Here is a 21866-nt window from a genome sequence, read left to right as displayed (position 1 = left end):
TGTTATGATAACTTTTGTTTTTTGCAAATGTTATGCATTAGTCTTATTCTGTGTGGTTCTGGAGAGCAAGACAATTAAAAAAAAAAAAGAAAACTGTCAACAGCTGCATGAGTGTAAGAGCAGATATTTACTACTAAATCCCAGCACATGAATTGTGCGCAATACATTTTTTTTCAATAAAAGATTGCATACATGACAAATGAAAACCAATGGGTGAAACTTACAGGGAGACAGATTTTTGACTCAACTTATCTTCTAATAATTTGAGTTATTCAAAAATTAAATGGACTATCTTTGAAAAGCAGTGGAATTCTCTACTACTGGGAGTGAAAGAGGAGCCAAAGGACTATTTTTCAGGGATGTGATAGAGAGGAGTTATTCATTAGATAATGGTTGAATCACACAGCCTCTGAGATCTCTGAAAACTCAGATACTCCAGCTTTGTAACTCTAAATCCAAGGGTCTCTAGACATAGACCTGGGAGAAGTATAAATAAGACTCATGATCTCAGAGAAGTCTTCAAGAGGCATGGGTTCAATGGCATGTTTATTAAACACATGCTCGCGACAGATTTTCACAACAGCAACAAATGTTATTTCACTACCTCAAATCTCACTTATTAAGAAAAATAAGACAGTCACAACAAGGTTGATGGATTTGGATTTTTTCGTGTTTTCTGGGGTGTAAAGCCAGCCTCCTCACTCGTTTTCCTCTGTTTTTTCTTGAAGATCACTCGATTTCATTTTCTTTACCTTCTCTCTGGCTAAGTGTCCCCGGAAGGCTGCTTGGATTTTGATAGCAGCATTTTCCTCCATGTCCTTGTCTTTTTCAGAAGATTCATTCTCAGAGAGGAGAAAAAGTAAGAGACTTCTTAAGCATCTCATATTTTGATGCTATAAAAGTAAGTGTATAAACTTAATCAACTTAGGGATGTAACAATTGAGATGGGTTGCTTCCTGAAGAATTTTATATATCATCACGTTGTATATGTACCAAATGGTGAATGCCAAAATATCAGACATCTTGTTTTGTCACTCTTTGATATGTCTCTGCAATAAAAGATCATTGCCAACTTCTTCCCCGCAAAACAGCTCCTATTCAGCATTTTTTTGGGGAAAATAAGTGAGAATCCTTGAAGCAGGGTAAAAATGCCAAGAAGGGGCTTCCCTGGTGGCGCAGTGGTTGAGAGTCCGCCTGCCGATGCAGGGGACACGGATTCGTGCCCCGGTCCGGGCAGATCCCACATGCCGCGGAGCGGCTGGGCCCATGAGCCATGGCCGCTGAGCCTGCGCGTCCGGAGCCTGTGCTCCGCAACGGGAGAGGCCACAACAGTGAGAGGCCCGCGTACCGCAAAAAAAAAAAAAAAAAAAAAAAAAGCCAAGAAGAATAGTAAATGTGCTGTTTCAAAATAATCATGATTACACAAAATGGATTATTTTTAATTTCTCAATGATTAGCTAATTAAAATAATACATTTAAAATGAAATGCCAAAGAGGAATCCATATAGTCCAATAAAATCAGTTTTAACATGGTTGGTTGAATTTTTGTACACAGCTTCCTTTTTAAAAAAAATTTAGGTATAATTTACAGAGAGTGAAATGCACAGATCTTAAGTGTACAGGTCAATAGATATATAGCTTTTAATATATTTTTTAAATTAAAAAAGTGATACACATACATTTAAAAACTTAAATACCACTGGTAGTGAAAGTTTTCTCCATCTTCCCAAATCCTATACCTAAAAGGTAACCCATCATCATGGATTGAGTATATATATCCTTCTAAAATTTCTCTATATACAAATGTATTCATATGGGTATATATTTGCCTTTTTATTTAAAAAATGAGATCATGCTAATCACAATGTTCTGCAGCTACTTTTCCCATGTAACAATGTATCTTGGTTCCCTTTTTCCCTTTTTTTATGTTATTCAGTATATAATTCTGCCCATTCCTTTTTTTTTTTTTTTTAATGATACCATTGTAGTCCATTGTACTGATATACTTTGATTTATTTACTCATTCTCCTACTAATGGACCTTTGGGTTGTTCAACCACCCCCTCCCCCCATGGCAAAGAGGCAAATCTATCTCTTAAACTTTATTTTTATTTATTTTTTGCGGTACGCGGGCCTCTCACTGTTGTGGCCTCTCCCGTTGCAGAGCATAGGCTCCGGACGCGCAGGCTCAGCGGCCATGGCTCACGGGCCCAGCCACTCCGCGGCATGTGGGATCTGCCCGGACCGGGGCACGAACCCGCGTCCCCTGCATCGGCAGGCGGACTCTCAACCACTGTGCCACCAGGGAAGCCCCTAGCTCTTAAACTTTAATATGCAAACAGATTGGTATAAAATCCTCTGAGATGATGCCCTAATGTGGGCAAACGAATTATGCTGAAGTTGGAAATCAATGGGCTCTCAATTCAAAGTCATAAAAACCTGTGTAAGGGCACCTATTAAAGATGTAAGGAAATGACACTACCTTCCTTCTTTCCTGACCTCCCACTGCATCTTATGCTAATGTCAGGCTGACTGAGTTGCACTGATATAATTCTGAGATGACTTACAAAGGTTATAAGGTAAACTTATGACCCACTGGGTAGGAAGTAAGGTATTCCTGGAGAGGGATTGCCCATTTTGGGTGTCAATTATTGGGTAACTAACTGGGACATTAATACATGAAAAGAAACTCAGAAGTTTGGCCTTCAACACTGTAGACTGTGAGTTCTTCTTTCTCACTAGGCTTGGTCCTCTTGAATCTGGACTATGAAGCATATAGGCAGTGACATGCTGGTAAACGTTTAACAACTAGCCCTCCAGAAAAAAAAATGGTCCTGATTTGTAGTATTTATCATGATCTTAATACTCCCACTGTGGCTGATTTCAAGCTATCAAAGTGATATTATTGAACACGGGGTTGTGTACATATGTGCATGACTGTCTCTTAAGAGCTGGCTTTAGCACACCACTGAATACAGGCATCTTTGAGAGTGGACCGAGCCTAACCCATTGTTGCTTGAATGTAGGCTGTCAGGCAGGAAGTCATTTTTGTAGAGCGAAATGCATGGAAGATGAGTAGGACTCATTGTGTAAAGCCATTTTATTTGGCTGTATGCAATTCCCCATGAGCTTCCTTTTGTTATGTCTGAACCTTTACCACTGTGTGGTGATGAAAAGTTAGTTAGTGAAAAGTTCCTGAAGTGGAAGGTGAATCTGAAGGATGAAGACTGAGGCTGTATACCCTGAGAAAACCATAATTCAAAAAGACACATGCACCCCCAATGTTCACTGCAGCACTATTTACAATAGCCAGGTCATGGAAGCAACCTAAATGTCCATCAACAGATGAATGGATAAAGAAGATGTGGTACATATATACAATGGAATATTGCTCAGTCATAAAAAGGAACAAAATTGGGTCATTTGTAGAGACGTGGACGTACCTAGAGACTGTCATACAGAGTGAAGTAAGACAGAAAGAGAAAAACCAATATTGTATATTAACACATATGTGTGGAATCAAGAAAAATGGTACAGATGAACCTATTTGCAAAGCAGAAATAGAGACACAGACGTGGAGAACAAATGTATGGACACCAGTGGGGGGAAGGGGTGGGATGAATTCGGAGATTGGGATTGACATATATATACCACTGTGTATAAAATAGATAACTAATGAGAACCTGCTGTATAGCACAGGGAACTCTACTCAGTGCTCTGTGGTGACCTAAATGGGATGGAAATCCAAAAAAGAGGGGATATATGTATACGCATAGCTGATTCACTTCGCTGTACAGCAGAAACTAACACAACATTGTAAAGCAACTATGCCTCAATAAAAAATTTTAAAAAAAAGACTGAGGCTGTGATTTTTGTCTGTTCTTCCCCTTGGGGAGATTTTCCCATCCATAATCTTCTTCCATAATCTTGGAAAATAAGATTTTATTTTTAAGGGGAACAATGAGTTTTCCTTTATAAGAGGCACGGCTAAAATTGATCCACCAGTTAGTATATCACTGGTGCTAGTTATCTAAAAAGCAAAATCATGATTTTAGCAATATGGATAACAGACTGGATTCATATTTGGAGGATAATTTTAAATTGAGGGATGTCATTCTTTGTAGGAATCCAATAGTACATGGAAAATATGACTTACTAAGGCTGTCACCTCTTCCATAGATGTCTGAGACTTTTCCTTTTCAGGCTCACATTTCTCCAGTGGTTCTTCCTCCTAGAGGGGAGAGGGCCAAATAGACAATATTTCCAAAACAGTAAAGTCTTGGATCAAACTGCTTAAAGGTAATTAAATATTACTTTAAGTTATTGATAAGTGGTGGGAATTAAACACATATTTTTTATCAAGGAAAGTAGGTTGGGAAAAGGGATAAAAGAAAACTCTCAAGGGAATATGCATAAACAAATATTAAAGACCAAGGAATTGGTTAAAAAAAGTTTGATCTTTTGTTTTTGGAACGTGTATAATATTGTTTTATATTAAAAACAAACCATTGTCTTAAACTAAAAGTTGATATGATGCTGTAATGAATCCTGAACAAGGAATAAAAAAGAGGTGCCAATAGTTTCTCAAACAGGAATGAAATAAATGCTATTGTATTCCATAGTATGAGGTCAAGTTGACTTTTTAATGATGTTTGTAGATTAAAAACTGAGTCAAAGAAGTAAGTTTTGCTGTAGGGAAGGATTTAAATAGAAAAAAATGGAAACCAGCTCCATTTATTTTGACATGGTTACTGAAATATTACTCCAGAATAGAAGCATGGTTAATTCAAAACCTTATGGGAAGAGCTTCTTTAATTCATAAAACATAAATTTAAGCACATATAAGCTAATCAAATAAAGCCTTTAGAATTCAAAAGAAGAAAAACCACTCTAAAATTGCTATGTGAATAAGATTTAACATTTTTCAACATTATTCCTTTGATTTCAATAAAACATGAACACAGAGAATCTACTTAAATGGAAATAAACAGAACACCCTCATATCTGGCAGGCACAGATGGATGGAACTTCACTTTTGAATTCATGGAATAAGTGACAGGGGGATTTCCTCAGGAAATCCCCCAAATCTACTGTGCAACACCATCAAAATTTGACCTTTGTTAACTCCTTTTAATTCTAATATCTGCTGCTGCTTCACGGCTAATTATTATCATACTTGCCTAGAGTACTGCTTCTCAGATTTTAATGTACCTACAAGTTACTGTGTGGATCTTGTTAAAATTTAACCTCTAGCTGGGGTAGAGCCAGAGATTGAATTTCCACCAAGTTGCCAGTTGGAGGCAATGACGCTGGATCATACACAGCCTTTCTCAACCGGTGTTCCTCATTGGGATCATAGAACACAGAATCTTGAAGTGATTATTTTTCTCAATTTCCCAAAGGATGGTACATAAATAGAATCATTCTAGATACAAAGAAGAGACATTGATTCCTTACGTGCAATGGATGCCTTTGGCTTAGGGCTTAATTATTTTGAGGCGTCTTGGTTGAGAAAGACTGGTTCTGAGAATGCTGCTAAAGAGAAGATAGACTCTCTGAACAGATTGGCTTAATAGAGAAGACTCTATACCATTACCATCTTTAATTCTAATCAGTCTTTTGTAAGACGTCAATGATAATGAAATAATTGGACAAACAGCGTTTTATTTTATGAAATATCATTCATTAATTCAACCAATATTTATTGGGTATCTGCTATTGATAAGCACTGTGATACTCAATAACATTGGAACAACAAATGAAAGTAATTATTCTTTCACTTTCAAGTACGTGCTTCCTGTTGATCATCTTTAAATTTAACCTAAGTACTGTACACGATGCAGAAACCTTAGAAAAGAATTTCTTGCCAGAAAGAACAGCACAATCAAAAAGGTTTCATAAGATATTTGTGATGCCTCTCACAATATTCATGATTTTGGGAGATCCCAATAATCTCTGTATCGGAGACAGGAAGAAGAATTAACCAAATCCAATAGCTTCACGGGACCATACCTTGAATGCATGGTTGTTATAGAAGCGGTCATCTACCTTAGTCGCCCATTCTGCTGGATCAAAGTTGGTTTCTAAATAACAAAAATATAATAATTTCAGACTTACTTTGAGTTCATTAAAGTAAATGTAGACTAGTAACATAAAATGTTTTCTTTTTCAAATTATAGGTCCTTTACTGCCAGTTGAAAATTTTATTGACGCTGTACACAGCCTACTGCTGTAGATATAACCAGTGATTATTAAATATATGATGATGAATTAAACATTAGATGAACGCTTGAGGATATTTAGAAAGGCAGTTAAAAAACCTAATTGCTGCTTTCAGAGTTTACAGTAAAATGGGAGAGACAGAGAACAAATGCTAATACTTAAATATAAGTATAGAAATTTATCGTTATATAATTATGGAAACATTATGTATTAGCAAACATGGGGGGAAATGTAACAAAAATAAATGTTAAATAGTAAGGAAGTTTGGAAAAGTGAAAGATGGGAGAAGTTTTTTAAAAATTAGGCATATTATGTAGTCAGTTGACATAGAAGTATTTAAACAGAATTTTTCTTTAACTTTTCATTATGAAGAATTTCAGATTTAGAAAGTAGAGAGGATAATAACAAATTTCCATGAGCACATTACTCAGATTCAACAATTATAATCTCATGATTGATCTTATTTTATTTGTAACTTCACTCACTTTCCTGCCCTTTCTTCTGATTATTTTCAAGCCAATCCCAGGCATCCTACTATCTTATCTACAAATACTTGCTTCAGTATGCATCTCTAAGATGTAAAGCCACAATACCATTATCACACCTAAAACTACTAACAATAATTCCTTAATATCATCAACTATCCAAATTTCTCCCATTGTCTAATATATTTTTGTTTATTTTTTTACTGCTGATTTGTTCAAATCAGGACCCAAACAATGGGCACACAGAGCCTTTTGTTATGTCTTTTAAATCTCTTATAATTGAAACCTCCCTACCTCCCACCCCACATTTTTTTCCTTGCAATTTATTTGTTGAGGAAATTGAGTCATTTTTCCTTTGGAGTTTTCCACAGTTTAGATATCTGATTTCATTCCCATTATGATTTTTTACCAAGTTCCTCTGCCTTTGAATTTCCTGTAGATTGCTAGTTAGATCTATAGGTCTTATCTGATTCAGGTTTGAGTTTTTTTTTTCAAGAATACTTCATAAGTAGCGCGGTATAATTCTGCCAGGAGATATATAATATCTGGTTGTTTCTCTTTATACAATTTTTATGGGCCCATTGATGATGACTGCTTAGATCATTTCTTTAGGGTTGCAAAATGGCAATATTCTAATTTGATCATTACTTCTTTATTTCTGGAGTACTCAATAAAAAATACTTTCCCTGTTTGGTTACCCTGAAATACAGTTCTTACATAAAAGGTAGGTTAAAGGTTTGATTCTTTTCCTTTATTTACCAGTTTTCAGATTAATCAGTTGGTTCCTTAGGATCCTCTCAACGAGTTTTCTTGATTTTCTTTTTTAGTAAATAATTATGAATTAATGAATATTTAACAAATTGAACGAATTTCAATCCACTGCATTTATTAATCTTATTGATGCTCTAATTGTCCAAAATTGGCCAGTAGGGGCTTATTCAGGTGCTCAGATGTTCCTGAGTCCTTTGGAAACAACTCATAATCTTTGATAGTTTTCTTATTTTCTGGAATGGCAAGGTGTTGAGGCTCATCTTGCATATTTCCTGCCCAGTTTATGGGATTGGTTAGTTCTCCAAGAAGCTCTGGTTCCTGGAAGATGGTAGTTGGAGGCCAAAGTCTAGGGACTAGGTGCTCACTGGGACTGGGTTGGTCATTGTTTTGAGGCCTTTAAAAAATATAGAGAGCTAGAAAATAATACTTTCACTTTTCAAAGAGAAAATATATCATGAAGTCTGATGATATTTTTCAATTCAAATTTAGAATTATGGGATTTTATCAACTTCTTTCATTTTTATATTTGTATGTCATTTTTCTTACACTAAAAATCCTATTCCTAATAACACTAGGACAGTTACTTATTTGCTATGTTCTACAATATATAAAAATTACAGAATAACTGCACTATAATATTATTAAATATTATTATTTTCAGTGATAACTGAAAACAATTTAAGATTTTTTTTAAAAACTTCATTTTATTTTTAGGCTGTATCCACCAGGAATGCACAAAGTACTGTGTTATAAAGTCTCTTGAAATAATTCTTTTTTGTGTGGTTATGTTACCCATTTAATACTAGTTAGGTTCATTTGTTTCACTTTGCTTCTAAATTTAGAAATTGCTTAACAATTAAAAAATTTAATTCTATTTTATAACTATGTGAAACATATATGATTTTGAATTTAAGATGTATTCAGACAAGTCTAGCTTCTGTCCTGTTCCCTCTGCTCTCTGTTCCTTCTCCTGCTAGAGGTAAATGTTTTTTTGCTTTTTTTTTTTTAGAGGTAAATGTTAATTTTTTAAAGATTTATTCTTCCATTTAAAAAATATAAATGAATGGTTATGTACTCATATCAACACCTCTTTGTTAGATAATTGGTAGCATACTAAATACATTTTTTTCCACCTTACTTTTATCACTTAATATATCCTGAGGGTCACTGCATAACATCATAGAGCTCTTCCTCGTTCCATTTTTGTTTGTTTGTTTACAGCTATACATTAATCAGTAGTGTAGATGTACTCAAGTTTATTCAAAAAATCCTCTATGATGAATATTTGGGTTCTTTCCTCAAGTAACAATAAATTGTAAAATGATTAAAAATGGAATGTTTATTTGCTTGTGACTATTTCTAGTCATCTTTACTACTCTGTTGGAATACTGTAATCAAAAGTAATGATGACAGCTTAAACAAAATGGTTGTTCTAGTCAGGGTTTTTAATAGAAACTTATAGCTGTAATAATTCTCATTTTGACCAGTGGGTCAGGTCTTGACTGTCATGAACCGTCAAAGCTGGGAATTTGGAAATTTTATTTATGGAAGTGAAGAAACTCTGCTTTAGCTCTCAACCAAAGAGTCACAGTTGGCAGGAATCTTAGTCTCTGGACAGGATGGAACCTTGGAAATATAGAAAAAGAATATAAATTACCTTCCCAAGCTGGAAGTTCACTTTTCAAAGCAGTTTTTCTCTGTGCCTTTATTGAGGAACAGTTTCATATACCCCTGTGAATACCAACTTATTGAATCTAAGGAGTACAGAATTATTTTTTTACAACACTTAATAATACTTTCAAGTAAAAAGAGTCAAAATGTAAAGAAAACCATAAACTCTCCTCCCAAGAAGAATAGACAGTCAACTGCCTGGGAGGCATAGGAACAGCATGTTGGAAAACAGACAGCTAGAGTGGGTGCTCTCCTGAGCTCCTCTTCCACCCCACGTGTCCATGAGAAATACAAAGAAGAGGGTCTGAGTGATAAACAGTAATCTTCAATAATGTGAAATAATGTGATTTAAGAGAGCCTGTCAAAAAGGCACATGCTGTTTCAAATAGCAAGAACTGTTAGTTGAAGATACCTGCCCCATAAAGGCTTTCTGTGGAATAGGAATGGTCTTAAGCAGGTCTCACCATAATCAAATGCTTAGTCTCTTATTTTTTAAAAAATGCCGATTTTAAAAAAGCTTACTCTCTCTTTTCTCTAGAAGATTCTCAAAATATGCTGCTGCAAAAGCTGGTATATTGTCCGGTTGCTCCCTCAGAATCTCGCGTGTGAGCCCTTCAAGAAGATTCCCAAATCCTTGTGGAATTCGGTAGTGGGTGTTGGAGAATGGAATCGACATCTCCTTGGGAGGAACTGCCTATTGTACCTAGAGATTCATTAAAGAGTACTGTCTTTAAATTTGTCTGATTTTACTTATATAATCACAACTATGACAACAAATTACTTCTGAGACTCCAAATTTCTGGACTTCAGTCCTTTTTTTCCCCAACACAGCCCAAGTCCATCCATTTCTTCCAAAGAGTTTTGAATTTTTCCATTATTAGAATATTAAAAATATTTAATAGGTGAAATTATTTTTTAAAAATAATTTCCTCCCTCTTTGTCTTTAAAATGGTAATTTTTCCTATCCCACAGGAATTTAGAGAGAATGATTGTTAAAAATTCATCTTAAATTGCCGAAAAGACCCTGTTTAAGGTCTAAAATTAAAAAAACAGAGGAAAAAAACCCTAGTCCTTGTTATAGAAATTAATTTGTCGAGTGAATTAAGTTTCACACTTAGTCGTTCCCTTAGCTTCCACTTCTGAAGCATGACCTACAATGCTTCGTTGAAGCATCTATATACTCTGGAAGGGGCAGTGGGGACAGAGCGGCTGGGGGCAAAGTCATGATTTTGCAGTTCCAGCCTGCAAAGTTTGGGGATGCTTACATTTTCTGGTTTTGTCTCGACCCGGTCTTCTCTTCCTGTCTTGGAATACAAGGCTCAGATAAGGATAGCTGCTAAGCAGCGGGATGGGCTACTGAGTCTGCAAACAACACTCAGGGACCTGGCCTGTTTGTGAGAGTATCAATGCCGAATAAGGCCGGAAGCCGTGGTAGGGGTCTAGGTGGGGGACTAGTCGGTTTAATGAGGCCGAATCTATAGAGTTTTTCCTTCTTATTTTGAGGGAACAGGAAATGAGGCATTGAGTCATTCTAGGGTTGTGAAAAGGAAAAGACTCTGAACTAACGTGGGGAGTGGAGGGCGGTCGGAGGGGGAACACTGGTCTAGTCGGGGGCGGCACGGCGAGGATCTGGGATTTCGGACTCGCTGCTTGGCTCCCAGTCTGCCCTAGGCTTCCCAGAATGCGGCGGGGATCCTGAGAGAATACGAGAGGCGAAGGGAAAAGGCGAGGTCTCGATTTCGGAAAGGAAACGGGGTAAACCGCCTCACCTCTCAGGTCTCTCAGAGCTGGAGCTGATGGTTCAGGTTGTGTTTTCTCGTTGCCGGGAAACCGTGTTTTGTTTTGTTTTTTCCATTCAACTACGGCGGCCGAGGAGAGGCACGGGCCCTCCCGGAAGCCGCGGACAGCTTCGCGGACTGAACGGCCTGGGAAGGGCGGAGTCAGGCCTTTTCCGCCCTGATCAGGCCCCGCCCCACGGCCCCGCCCCCGATGGCGTCCCCGCCCTGAGACCTTCGCTGTGGTGAGGGCTTCTCACAAACATGGTCGCGCCGGGATTTGTGTTTGGGCTCGTGCTGCCGTTACTCCTGCGGGCCGACGCAAGTGCAGGTGAGGCGGCCGGGCTCGGCCCGACCCCTGCCCGTCCGTCAGCCTGCGCGGGCTCCGAGATAACCGCGTCCTCCGCAGGACCGCCCCCCGCGCCCTTCTCTCTAGCTCCGGGAAGGAACTCCGGGTAGGAGCCGGGTTCCACCACCCGGGCCTCTGTTGCGGGTGTCCGCTGGGCAGGAGCCCCGGCCTGTCCGCTTCCTCCACTCCCTTCCACCGCCCCTATGTTGCAGCATGTGGGGCAGCGGGAGAGTTGGGTTATCTAAGGAGGGGAGGCCCAAATGTGCCCAGACCGAGGCCCTCAGTGTCTGAATAATTGCAGGGGAACTCGAAGGGGAGGGGGCGAAGCTAGTTAGATAATATTTGGAAACTGGTGACTGAGTCATCCAAAACATTTCAGTGCAGCCCCCTCAGTGGTGCCCCTGGGGAGGGTTTGCTTCAGGCTGGGTTGCTTGGGGGAATTAAATTTTCCTAGTTTAAGTGGTGATTAGGGCTAAGGCATACAACCCCCTCACTAGCTCAGAGTATGTAAGACTCAGCTTTGATTCCTGCTGCAGCTCGCAGACACTGCTGGTGGGATAATATGCATGGCATTGGGGAGGAGGATGACTCACTTTGACCATTGTCCAGGTCATATCGTGTCATTTGAATACCCCAGACTGGATGCTGGGTCACAGAAAAGAAATGAAAGTTGAGGTGGGAGAACAGAGTGCAGAAAAATGACTGCACTACCTAAGAACCTGCAAAGTACCCAGATGCAGACAAACCGCAGCCCTTAAGTGGTTTTTCAGGGTTTAACAAACGTGAAAACTAGCAGCAGTTTATATCATTTCCTGACTCATCCCCACTCAGTGACCTTTGAGTCCAGTATATGAGGTGGGGAGAAGGGAAAGAGGAGAATAGGGCCCTTATTCTATTAATTTTTCTGTTAAAGGCTGTTAACTTTAACATCACTATTTTACCTTTGCCTTTGGGTCATATTGTTACATCACCTTCATTAACAATGACTTTATTTTCTAATTTATTAATGCTCTAAATTTTCTTCCCTTATTTGGTTGCATATCCTGACTTCTTTCCTTCAAATCATTCGCCCTGTGCTCATGTTTATCACGTAATAGTTGAAATGTGCAAACATGTATGTAGCAATGATAAAATGAACACCCCGAGGCGCTTCACCCAGCTTAAGAACTAGAACGTTCCCAGTTTTATTGAGACTCCATGGATATTCCTCCCTAGTGCATCCACCAGTTCCTCACCAGAGGTAAGCACTGTCCTCATTTTGTCAGTCTACTTTTAACTTCCCAGAACACTAATTCCTGTTTTTCTACTCCAACACCCAAAGGAAACATTGAAGACCTAAAAAAAAAAAATCAAATGTTGTGTCTTTTATTTGACAAAAACAATTACCAGTCCCACCTCCTTTCTTGTTCTCCTGTTTTGTCCATTGCTCAATTCCTTGGTAATATTCCACTGTCTATTCTTATCAGCTTGGAATGTGAGCTTTATAAGAACAGGGAATATGACTTGTCTGTGATTTACCACCAGTATCTAACTGTGGCAGAGTGGAAATTGCAGTGACTTTGGAATCAGGTGGCTTGATTTCTTGTCCTGTCTTAAACTACCTATGTGATTTGAGGCCAAAGAAGTTACTCTTTGTTACACAGTTACTCTTCCCAGTAGAATGTAAGCTCCCTGCTGGCAAGGATTTTTGCCTGCTTTTTTTTTCTTTCTTTCACTGTTACATCCTCAATGCTTAAAATCGTGCCTGGCACACAGTAGGCATCTTTAAGTGTTTGTTGAATGAATTAATGCACAAGCTATTTAAAAAATTACCTAATCTACTTGGGTCTCAATCTGTTGATCAGTAAATAACGTGATTATACCCCAGGGTGTAAAAAATTCTTTCCATCTCTAAAATTCTTTAACTCAGAATAGAGCCATGCACAAAGAGGTTCGGTGGATGTGTGTTGTCGAAAACAGACTGACTGGGAAAAGTATTTTCCCCAACATTTGAGAAGGTGGCTGCACACCTCCAGAGCCCCTTATTCGCCTGGGTTCATGCCTGCGGCAGCCAGTTTTCTTCAATCCCTTCCCCACCCCATCCTCTTTCTGCTCAGCTCTTAGGCCTTTGGTTTTCAGGTTTTGTTCCATATAAAACACTTACCCAAGACAAGGCCTTCCCACACATGCGCCTCTTCCCTTCCCTCCAACGTACTTATGCAATTCTGGGCTGTTGTAGTCTCTTCTTAGAGCGTTTTGCTCCTGGTAGCTGTGCATCTCCAGCCCAGTGGGTCTTCCGGATGATCTTTGATTGTCATGTAGGTTTTATGATGGAACAAACTCCTAAGAGAGCTGAGGATGTCTAGGGACTGGGTTGTTATTCGAAGTGCAGGAAAAATAGGCCACCAAGTCTGTGTAGGAGACCCCATTAGCTGTGCTGCCCTGTTAAGTATAGCCTGAGGGGCTGTCATCATTGTAGCTTCCAGGGGGGAAAATGTCAACTTTGTTAGTTCTGATTCTCTTTCCTGCCAATCATTTTTGTTTAAAACCCTTTAAAAAAATCTTAATTTTGTTAATTATTTTCTTCTAGGGAGTTTTGTCTGTTTTGTTCAGACAAATTGGGATGTAACTTAAAAAAGTTTTTTTTCCCCCTTATGAAGTTTTGATGAGGAACCCACTGAGATAATTTGGATAGATGCTTGTTATTAATAAAATACTTCGATATAGGCTGGATGTTAAAAATAGGAATGATATTGTTAAAGTGAATTCTTATTCAGTCTTGTTAGTGACTGTCTAGAATAGAATCCACAGTTTAAAGTGCTCATTCTCTTTTTGTATAATTTAGCTTGTGAAATGGGTGAATTGCAACAAAAGACCTTTTGTTCAGACACTTTGACCTTCTGTCTCTCACTGACCTTATTTTTTGCATCTTAATTTATCTGAATTTACCTTAGAAGGAAGCAGACTTGTTGCAGATATTCATAAATGTTTATTTAGAATTTTCAGTGGGTTGTCAAAAAACACGATAAGGAGAATTATTGAGGGAAATTGACACTGAGAGGATGGAAAGGGGGAGATAAAGAGGGAGGAAAAGTTTAGAAAAGGCTGTGTTGAAGAGAGGCAGCCTTCTTTATTCCCAGCTATGAGGAGTGGGAGTGGTAATGGGAAGTAGGGAAAGGAAGTGGTTTATTTTTCTCATAAATACCGTCTGTGAGGTGCATAAAAAGAGCATTTTGGTGATTTTGGGGGGAGAGAGTCAAGTGTTTGGGCCAAGCCTGAGAGCAAAGGAAGATGAAGAGCTTTGAAGGGGAGGAGGCTTGTGGTAAATGGGTTGCCCTAGGCTTTTTGAGTTTTCCTTATTGGTCATTTTGTACTGTGATGCATATTGCTGGAAACTGTTCTTGTTATGTTGCTTAGCTAATTAGGAGGATTAAGCTCTCACTTTAGAAAATTAAAAGGACTGGTTATCTTCAAATTCTCATGTATTAAGACTGTATGTTCCTTGCCATTTAACCAGATTCAATCTGGTGATGAATCTCTCCAACGATGCTCTCCTAAGTGTTTGCTAAATTTTTTAGATGTTGGTTTTCGCTTTGCTTCCTACATCGATAATTACGTGGTGCTGCAGAAGGAGCCTGCAGGGGCAGTGATTTGGGGCTATGGAGTATCCGGAGCCACAGTGACAGTGACTCTGTGCCAAGATCAGGAAACCATCATGAAGAAAGTGACCAGTGTGAAAGGTAAGACAGGCCATCCTCCGCTCAGCTTTTGTCTTCTTCTGCCACCTGCTGGATGATCTGAAAATGAATCCTAATAGTCCAGCTCAGGTTATCCATCCATCTGTCGATCCATCCATCGATCCATCCATAAAAGTTCTTTGAGTATTTACCATGTGCACTGAGGATACAAAGAAAAATAAGACCAAGTCAAAGTCCCTGTCCTCAAGGAGCTCATGGAATAATGGGAATAGACACCAAGCCATGTAGTGCAGTGTGATAGGTGCTCTGGTGGAGGTGGATATGGGGTATCATGGGATACAGAAGAGAAACATCTTACTCAGATTGGATGGTAAGGGAAGGTTTCCACTGAAGGTGACATTTGAACTGAATCATATATAAAAGAGAGGTAGTATTGAGGAGGGGTTAAGAACCTAGGCTCTGGAATTCACCATCCCCATTCAGACCCTGACTCTGTCGCTTAATGGCTATATAACCTTGAACATGTAATTTAACATCTCTGTGTCATAATTTCTTTATTTGTATAGCAGTGATAATAATAATATTTAGGATTATTGTGAGGGTTAAATGAATTAACATATCTAACGTACTTAGAACAGTGCCTGGCACACAATAAGTACCGAAGAAGTGTTAGCTGTTGTTATTTTTGTTACTATTATTATTATAATATTTAGTCAGTCACTCAAATATTTACTGAGTGCCTACTAAGGGCCAGATACCATGCCAGGCACTGGTTATGCAGTGATGAGCAAAACAGATGTGGTCTCTCCCCTAATGAAGCTTATGGATTTGAGGAGAGACAGAAAAATAAGAAGCAATTACAGTTACGTGTAGTAAGTGCCACAATTGGGAAGTATAGAGTGCTATGGGAGTGCTTAAGAGGGAAAATTAACTTTAGCCTAAGGCTTATTTTGAAAGGTGAGCAGGGCGAGCCAGGTAGAGGGAATAGCCTGGGCAAAGGCATGGAGGCGTGAGTGAGCCTGGGTCACTGGAGGAATGACAGGCAGGTTGGTTTTTCTGGACCACTGGGGTGTGTGACCGGTGGTGGATGGCAGGAGATAAGGTTGGAAACGTAGGGAGGCTAGTTTGTCGTTGCTATGGAGCGTACACTGTACTTTGGATAGATGGATTTTAAGCAGCAAAATAACACAGTCCAATCTGTATTTTAGAAAGATTACTCTGGCACCACTGTGGAAGAAGGATTGGAGATGCATGAGACTAGAGGTGGTGGGACCTGTTAGCAGGCTGTTATGATATTTAGGCAATAGACATTGAAGGCTTGACCCCAAATAGTGGCTAATTCTCAAATAGGTGAGAATTAGCAGTTAGCAGGCTTCACGAGCAGAGACGTCCTAAAAGGAGTCTGTGTCTAGAAGAGATAAAGATGTAAAAAAAAAAAAAAGAGAGAGAGAGAGAGATAAAGATGTATAAGATAACGTGGGGAGGAGCTCAGAGTTACTGGATGCTGGAAGGTGTGTTCAGGGCTGGGTCAAGTGGAGACCTGGTTGTATCTTAGTTAGAGGTAACTAGGGAGCTATGGGATGTTGAGGTGAGAGTCAGGTGAGAAGGCTTCTCTGGGGGGGTGGAGTTAAGGTGGAGGCTGGTGGTTTGATAGGGACTTGAATATATATGTGACAGCGAAGCTTGTGGAAATTTTATTGGCCCCTGAAAACAAGGATTACCTGATTCGTTTTGTCAATATACGGGACTGATATCCAATCCAGAGTGATCCAGATGCTGGTGCAGACTTTTAATAATTCATTTCCATTCAGCAAACATTAAGAAATACTAAGTACCAGGCATAGATGCAAGGTAAGTGCTTCTAGTTCTTGGGTTTTAAGTCTTTTTAAGGTAAGAAGCTTATTGGGTGAAATTCAGAGACCTGAAAGGGAAACTTAAGCTGATTGAGAAGTTGTTCTCTGTTAGATTTAAATGCTATTGGTGACTTGTAGGATACACCGAAAATGAAGAATTCAGGAGACTAGCAGTGCTTTCTTTTTGTGTTGTGTCCATCTCAGAAATGAGCAGTACGGAGTACAGATAGTGGTACTCTCAGTAAAAAGACATTGATTTAGAGATCTAAAGAATTGATGTAACTGTTTAAAAACAATAAATAGGATTTCTTTTCCTTAGTGCTAAAAAATAGCATTACCAGTAAATATTTAGGAGACAGAGACTGTACAGTGTCGTAGAAATAGAGAAAACACATAATACATAGCGTTTCAGTTTTTAAAAATATTCTTATGCATTGTTTTTAGTTTTTTCCCCTTCATGGCTGTTGCAGGGCCAATATTTGGAGTGTCCAGAGACGAGACAAGAGGGTAGGTGGTGACGAGAAGGAATAAAAGGTAATAATTAGGGGATGAGCCCCTCTTCTCGTTTACGGTGATAGTGAACCTGCTCACTTATTTTGAGTTCAATTCTATAAACATCAACCGAAGGCTTATTATGTATAAAACACTGAGCTAGCAACCCTAGAAAATACAAAGAAGAATGTGCCCACCCTCCAAGAACTCACTGTCTCATGCTGTCCTTTCACATTTAGCAATTTAGATTCAAGTAATGCTTCAGTTGCTTCACTGCAAAGTGATGCTTCGTTTGGAGTTAAAATATCCAGCAGCAACTTAAGGGAGCCAAGTGATTCGTGGACTCTTGAGGTAATTTTACAGGAAAAGAGATTGTTATTGGTGGGGTGGCGGGTAGATCTATTTGTTAGGCTCTCCACACTGGCTTGGGTGAGAAGAAAGGTACTGTGGTTTATACAGATCCACAAACCTACTTCGGTGCACAGCGTGCTCTGTCTTGCCCATGAAGAAAAATGGATAAAATGTTATTTGGAATAAAAGAGATAGACATGTAAGAAATTTCACAGGGCAGTGAAGAAAATGTTTCTCAAAGGAGATACTGTAGGGCATATTGAAGGGTTGACTTCTATTTAAATTTTGATGATGACTCTGGGATTTTCAGCCAGACTCTCTATCTCTGTTAATATTTAACTTATTACCTATAATCCCCTAGGTGCCCACAGCAAAGTGGAATTTAACAACGTAAAGGTTTTTGTCCAGCAGACTGACACTTAAGCATTGGGAAAATTAAAACCTGAGGGATGACTTGGAATATGGTCAGGTTCTGGGCCTGTTCAAGCCAGGTTGTCAAGTGATGCATGATGATTCTCTCAGACACAAGGAGTAAAATTGGGGCAAATAGTCTATATCCTCTCACTTTGACACACATGGGGGATGCATATGTAGGTGATAAACTGAAGGCGTATCTGCCTGAATTTGTCATGATTGAGGTAAATAGAAAATACAAAAGGCCTAAACCTCTTAGAAAATTAAAAATCTCCTGGTTGCAGTGTTAGCGTGCGTGCTAGTTTTCTGTGCCACATAATAAGTTACCACAAACATAGGCGCTTAAAACAAACACACTTTTACTATCTCACAATTTCTGTAGATCTGAAGCCTGACCATCATTTATCTGGGTTCTCTACTCAGAGTTTCAGAAGGCTGAAATCAAGGTGTTGGCTGGGCTACATTCTCATCCAGAGGCTCGACTAAGGAATGATTTGCTTCCAAGCACCCTTAGGTTGCTGGCAGATTCATTTCCTTGTGCCTGTAGAATTCATGGCAGCATTTCTGCTTCTTCAAATCTCTGACCGCTAGACCCTATTTAAAGGGCTCACCTTATTTAGGTCAGGCCCGCCCAGGATAATCTCCCTTTGGATTAATTTAAAGTCAACTGATTAGGGATTTTAATTATATCTGCAAGACCCTTTCATCTTTTCCATGTAATGTAACTTAATCATGAGAATGGCATCTTATCCCGTTTGCCATTTTCTGTTGATTGGAAGCAAATCATATATTCTGCCTGCACTTGAGCGGAGGGACTATACAAGAGTGTGACTCACTGGGGGTCCCCTTAGGGTGTGTCTGCCATAGCAAGCTATAGTTTAAGTAACTTGCATCAGCAGTTCTGTTGATAGAAAAATAGTTAAGGTTTTTTTTTTTACATTCATATTTGGTGGTGGTGGAGATGAACTTTATACAGAATAATACAGGTCAGGCAGGGGCGGTTTGGGCAGTAAGGCCTTCTTTAGCTCCAGGTCACTTCCACAAACGAGTGGACCCGTTTGCAGCTGGTGAAGTACCAGGCTTCTATGGGGGAAGAGGTGATCAGGGCCGCTTCCAGCTCTAGGTTTTCTCTCTTGGGAAGGGAAAGGTTGTGGGATAATTTTCCTTTTTCTCTTCTTGGTTTCTGAGATTTGGCACAATAACCTGAAAAACAATTAACATCTGATGTGAATAGCAGAGAAAATATAGCAAGATGTACTTCATGACTAATCATGTCTCTAGACAAATTCTTTTAATTTTTTTGTCTTTGATTGTTTATTCCATTTTGAGGTGGGGTTGGTCAGGGAGACGGAGAGAACATGGAGAGAGTTCTTTACTTATGCTCTTGGCTGGAAGAGGAAGAGAAGGAGGACAGTGAGAAATAGGCCACCAGATACACTAACCATTGGGCAGGAAAACACAAAGCCCCAGTCAGTTTGCGTGGCTTTCTTGTCAGTATAACCCAGGAGGACTGGGGTTTACTCTCTGCCACTTACTTGATGGAGTGCCTGGCACCTGGTAAACGCTCTCAGTGGCTGTACAAGGAAGGAAGGGCGTGAATCTTCCTAGATAGAAGAAGAAAGAACGGGAGGAAGCAGAGGTTTGAATGCAACAAAAATGAGCATTTACAGAAACCTGAGCCCGGATTGGTAAGAGATGTCACAAGATAGCAAGTGATTGGGGCCCAGAGGAAGGAACCAGAGCAAGTGTTGCTCAGAAAGGCCATCCAGCTCAGCAGAAGCCAGCTGGATGGTGACCTTTAACTCTGTGGTTTGTCACTCAATTTTTAAAAAATATTTATCTATTTATTTATCTATGTTTGGCTGCATTGGGTCTTTGTTGCTGCTCGCAGGCTTTCTCTAGTTGTGGTGAGCGGGGGCTACTCTTTGTTGCGGTACACGGGCTTCTCATTACGGTGGCTTCTCTTGTTGGGGAGCATGGGCTGTAGGCGCACGGGCTTCAGTAGTTGTAGCACGCAGGCTCAGTAGTTGTGGCTCGCGGGCTCTAGAGCGCAGGCTCAGAAGTTGTGGCGCATGGGCTTAGTTGCTCCGCGGCATGTGGGATCTTCCTGGACCAGGGCTCAAACCCGTGTCCCCTGCATGGGCAGGCGGATGCTTAACCACTGTGCCACCAGGGAAGTCCGGTCACTCAATTTTATTGCTTGGACTCAACCTAATGGACTTGGTGGGTCAACACAGTTTCTGAAATCTATAACTGGACGTCACTGGCCTGTGGTCAGCTCCACTTTCACCAACCGGTCCTTAACGGACAGGCCAAGGCCTAAATAATTCTCCTTGTGAAACGTCCCACCCTTGCCCTGAGTCTAAGAAACAGTCTTCACAAGGGCCGCTCTCCTTTGTATATATTGATACTTACATGGCAGTAAATCCACATTGTTTTAAACAAATTATTTCTGAGTTACTTTGACCATTAATAACCCCTCTGTAGTGGAGCTGGTTTCCCCTGCCTTGCGTGGCAGTTAACTTTACTTAACACTCATTCTCGTGTCAGAGTTTTTCTCTTATGAAGTGGGAGAGGAAAAGAGCTAGAAACTAAAGGAACTCGAGGACTAGAACAGAAGGAGGTCTTGGTGGAAGCGGAGCAGTTTCCTGCGGGGGAGCAGTCCTGGGGAACAAGGCTCAGATCTCCATGCCTAGCTCTCTTCAGACGCTTTAGGCTCTAGAGGGAGCTCATCCTCCGGGTGTAGGATGGTGTTGCCCTGTTTTGCCCCAACATCCGCCCCTTTCCTTCTTTGTCTTTTTCTTGCTGGGCAGCAAAGCTTTTCGGAAGCTCTGGTGAAGGCGCTTTTCCACACCAGCCATATTGCCTGGATGGAGACTAAATGTAAATACCTAATTAACAGCAGTGACTAGGAATAGCTTGCACAGTAGTAGAAGGCTCAAAAATAGTCCTGTCCTGGGTTTTCTAGGGATTGACCTCATCATCACAAATGAGTAATGTTGGTGGCAGGAGGACAGAGCTCCAGTAAACAACGTCAGTGCAAGAAGTCTGGAAAGACATTGGCAAGGCTGTGGTTGGGACAGATTGGAGAGTCTGCCTGCTCAGACGAGAGAGCCATACGGAGCACATCACACCTGTGCGACACAATCTGTACTAGCTGCCCACTGTTTCCAAAACAGTGATTTTTCTGCTTTAGGTGAATTCTGCATTTAATATGTTGATGTCTGTGACTATGGGTGGTGTTAAAAGCAATAGCGAACATTTAGTCCTGGGCTTAATTGACCTCGCAGGGGTGGGAGTAGCAGGCTCAGTCAGCTGTGCTTCTGCGAGGAGCGACCTGTGCCCTTTCACTGATGCCTGAGGGTTTTGGATGTTTCCCACAGGACTCTGAGCAATCCTTTATGGTTTGAGCCTTTACCAATCTCCTGCCGTGAGGCTGGACTTCTCTTCTTAGCTCTTACTGATTAAGAGGAACTTAGCACAGTGTCTGGCACAAGTAGGCACTTGGCTAGTTTTTTTATAATTAATTTTTTCTGGTTGGTGTAATAACCTTAGGATGCCTCGTTTCCAGCTCTTGCGATTCTTTCCCTTTGAATTTACATTGATCCGATGGACACAAATTATAAATCAGTCCATATTCTTCAGCATTATGCCAAGAATATTTATTTTTTTAATAAATTTCTTTTCTTAAAAATTTATTTACTTTATTTATTTATTTTTGGCTGCGTTGGGTCTTCGTTGCTGCACGTGGGCTTTCTCTAGTTGTGGCAAGCGGAGGCTACTCTTCGTTGTGGTGTGCGGGCTTCT

At 40.0% G+C, this 21866-nt stretch overlaps 2 protein-coding genes across 9 annotated transcripts in view; one reads left to right on the top strand and one right to left on the bottom strand.

Moving 5' to 3' along the window:
- Positions 1-529: 529 nt before the first annotated feature.
- Positions 530-11054, bottom strand: SPA17 (sperm autoantigenic protein 17). Of its 2 annotated transcripts, none has more exons than XM_012537074.3 (5): positions 10918-11054; positions 9671-9851; positions 6012-6082; positions 4156-4230; positions 530-842 (listed from the first exon to the last, which is right to left on the bottom strand). In XM_012537074.3, the coding sequence occupies exons 2-5, from the start codon at positions 9822-9824 to the stop codon at positions 699-701; spliced, it is 444 nt and encodes a 147-aa protein (XP_012392528.1). In that variant the 5' UTR covers positions 9825-9851; positions 10918-11054; the 3' UTR covers positions 530-698. The 2 variants fall into 2 exon arrangements, with proteins under 2 accessions (XP_012392528.1, XP_004280750.1); XM_004280702.4 differs by lacking the exon at positions 10918-11054 and adding an exon at positions 10414-10855.
- Positions 11055-11102: 48 nt separating this feature from the next.
- The window catches only part of SIAE (sialic acid acetylesterase), a 36938-nt gene continuing 26174 nt past the window's right edge, over positions 11103-21866 (top strand). For 2 of the 7 annotated variants that reach the window (XM_004280701.4, XM_033407385.2), the window contains exons 1-2: positions 11103-11254; positions 14830-14991. In XM_004280701.4, coding sequence (XP_004280749.1) covers positions 11188-11254; positions 14830-14991 — 229 coding nt within the window. In that variant the 5' untranslated portion in view covers positions 11103-11187. Of the gene's footprint in view, positions 11255-12369; positions 12513-14829; positions 14992-15048; positions 16801-17272; positions 17337-17397; positions 17646-21866 lie in introns of those variants that run through there. The other 5 variants (XM_049713937.1, XM_049713938.1, XM_049713936.1 and 2 more) reach the window with 5 other exon arrangements.

Source organism: Orcinus orca, chromosome 8, assembly GCF_937001465.1.
Source record: "Orcinus orca chromosome 8, mOrcOrc1.1, whole genome shotgun sequence".
NCBI lineage: Eukaryota > Metazoa > Chordata > Mammalia > Artiodactyla > Delphinidae > Orcinus > Orcinus orca.
Note: the sequence above shows the minus strand (reverse complement) of the source record. Positions and strands in the feature narration are given on the sequence as shown.

Excerpts from the sequence above, each read along its gene's own strand:
- SPA17 (XM_012537074.3), bottom strand. The coding sequence starts at position 9,824 with ATGTCGATTCCATTCTCCAACACCCACTACCGAATTCCACAAGGATTT. Across the intron at positions 4,231-6,011 it reads ATAACAACCATGCATTCAAG|GAGGAAGAACCACTGGAGAA; the intron begins GTATGGTCCCGT and ends TCTCCCCTCTAG. Across the intron at positions 843-4,155 it reads TGGAAGAGGTGACAGCCTTA|AATGAATCTTCTGAAAAAGA; the intron begins GTAAGTCATATT and ends CTCCTCTCTGAG.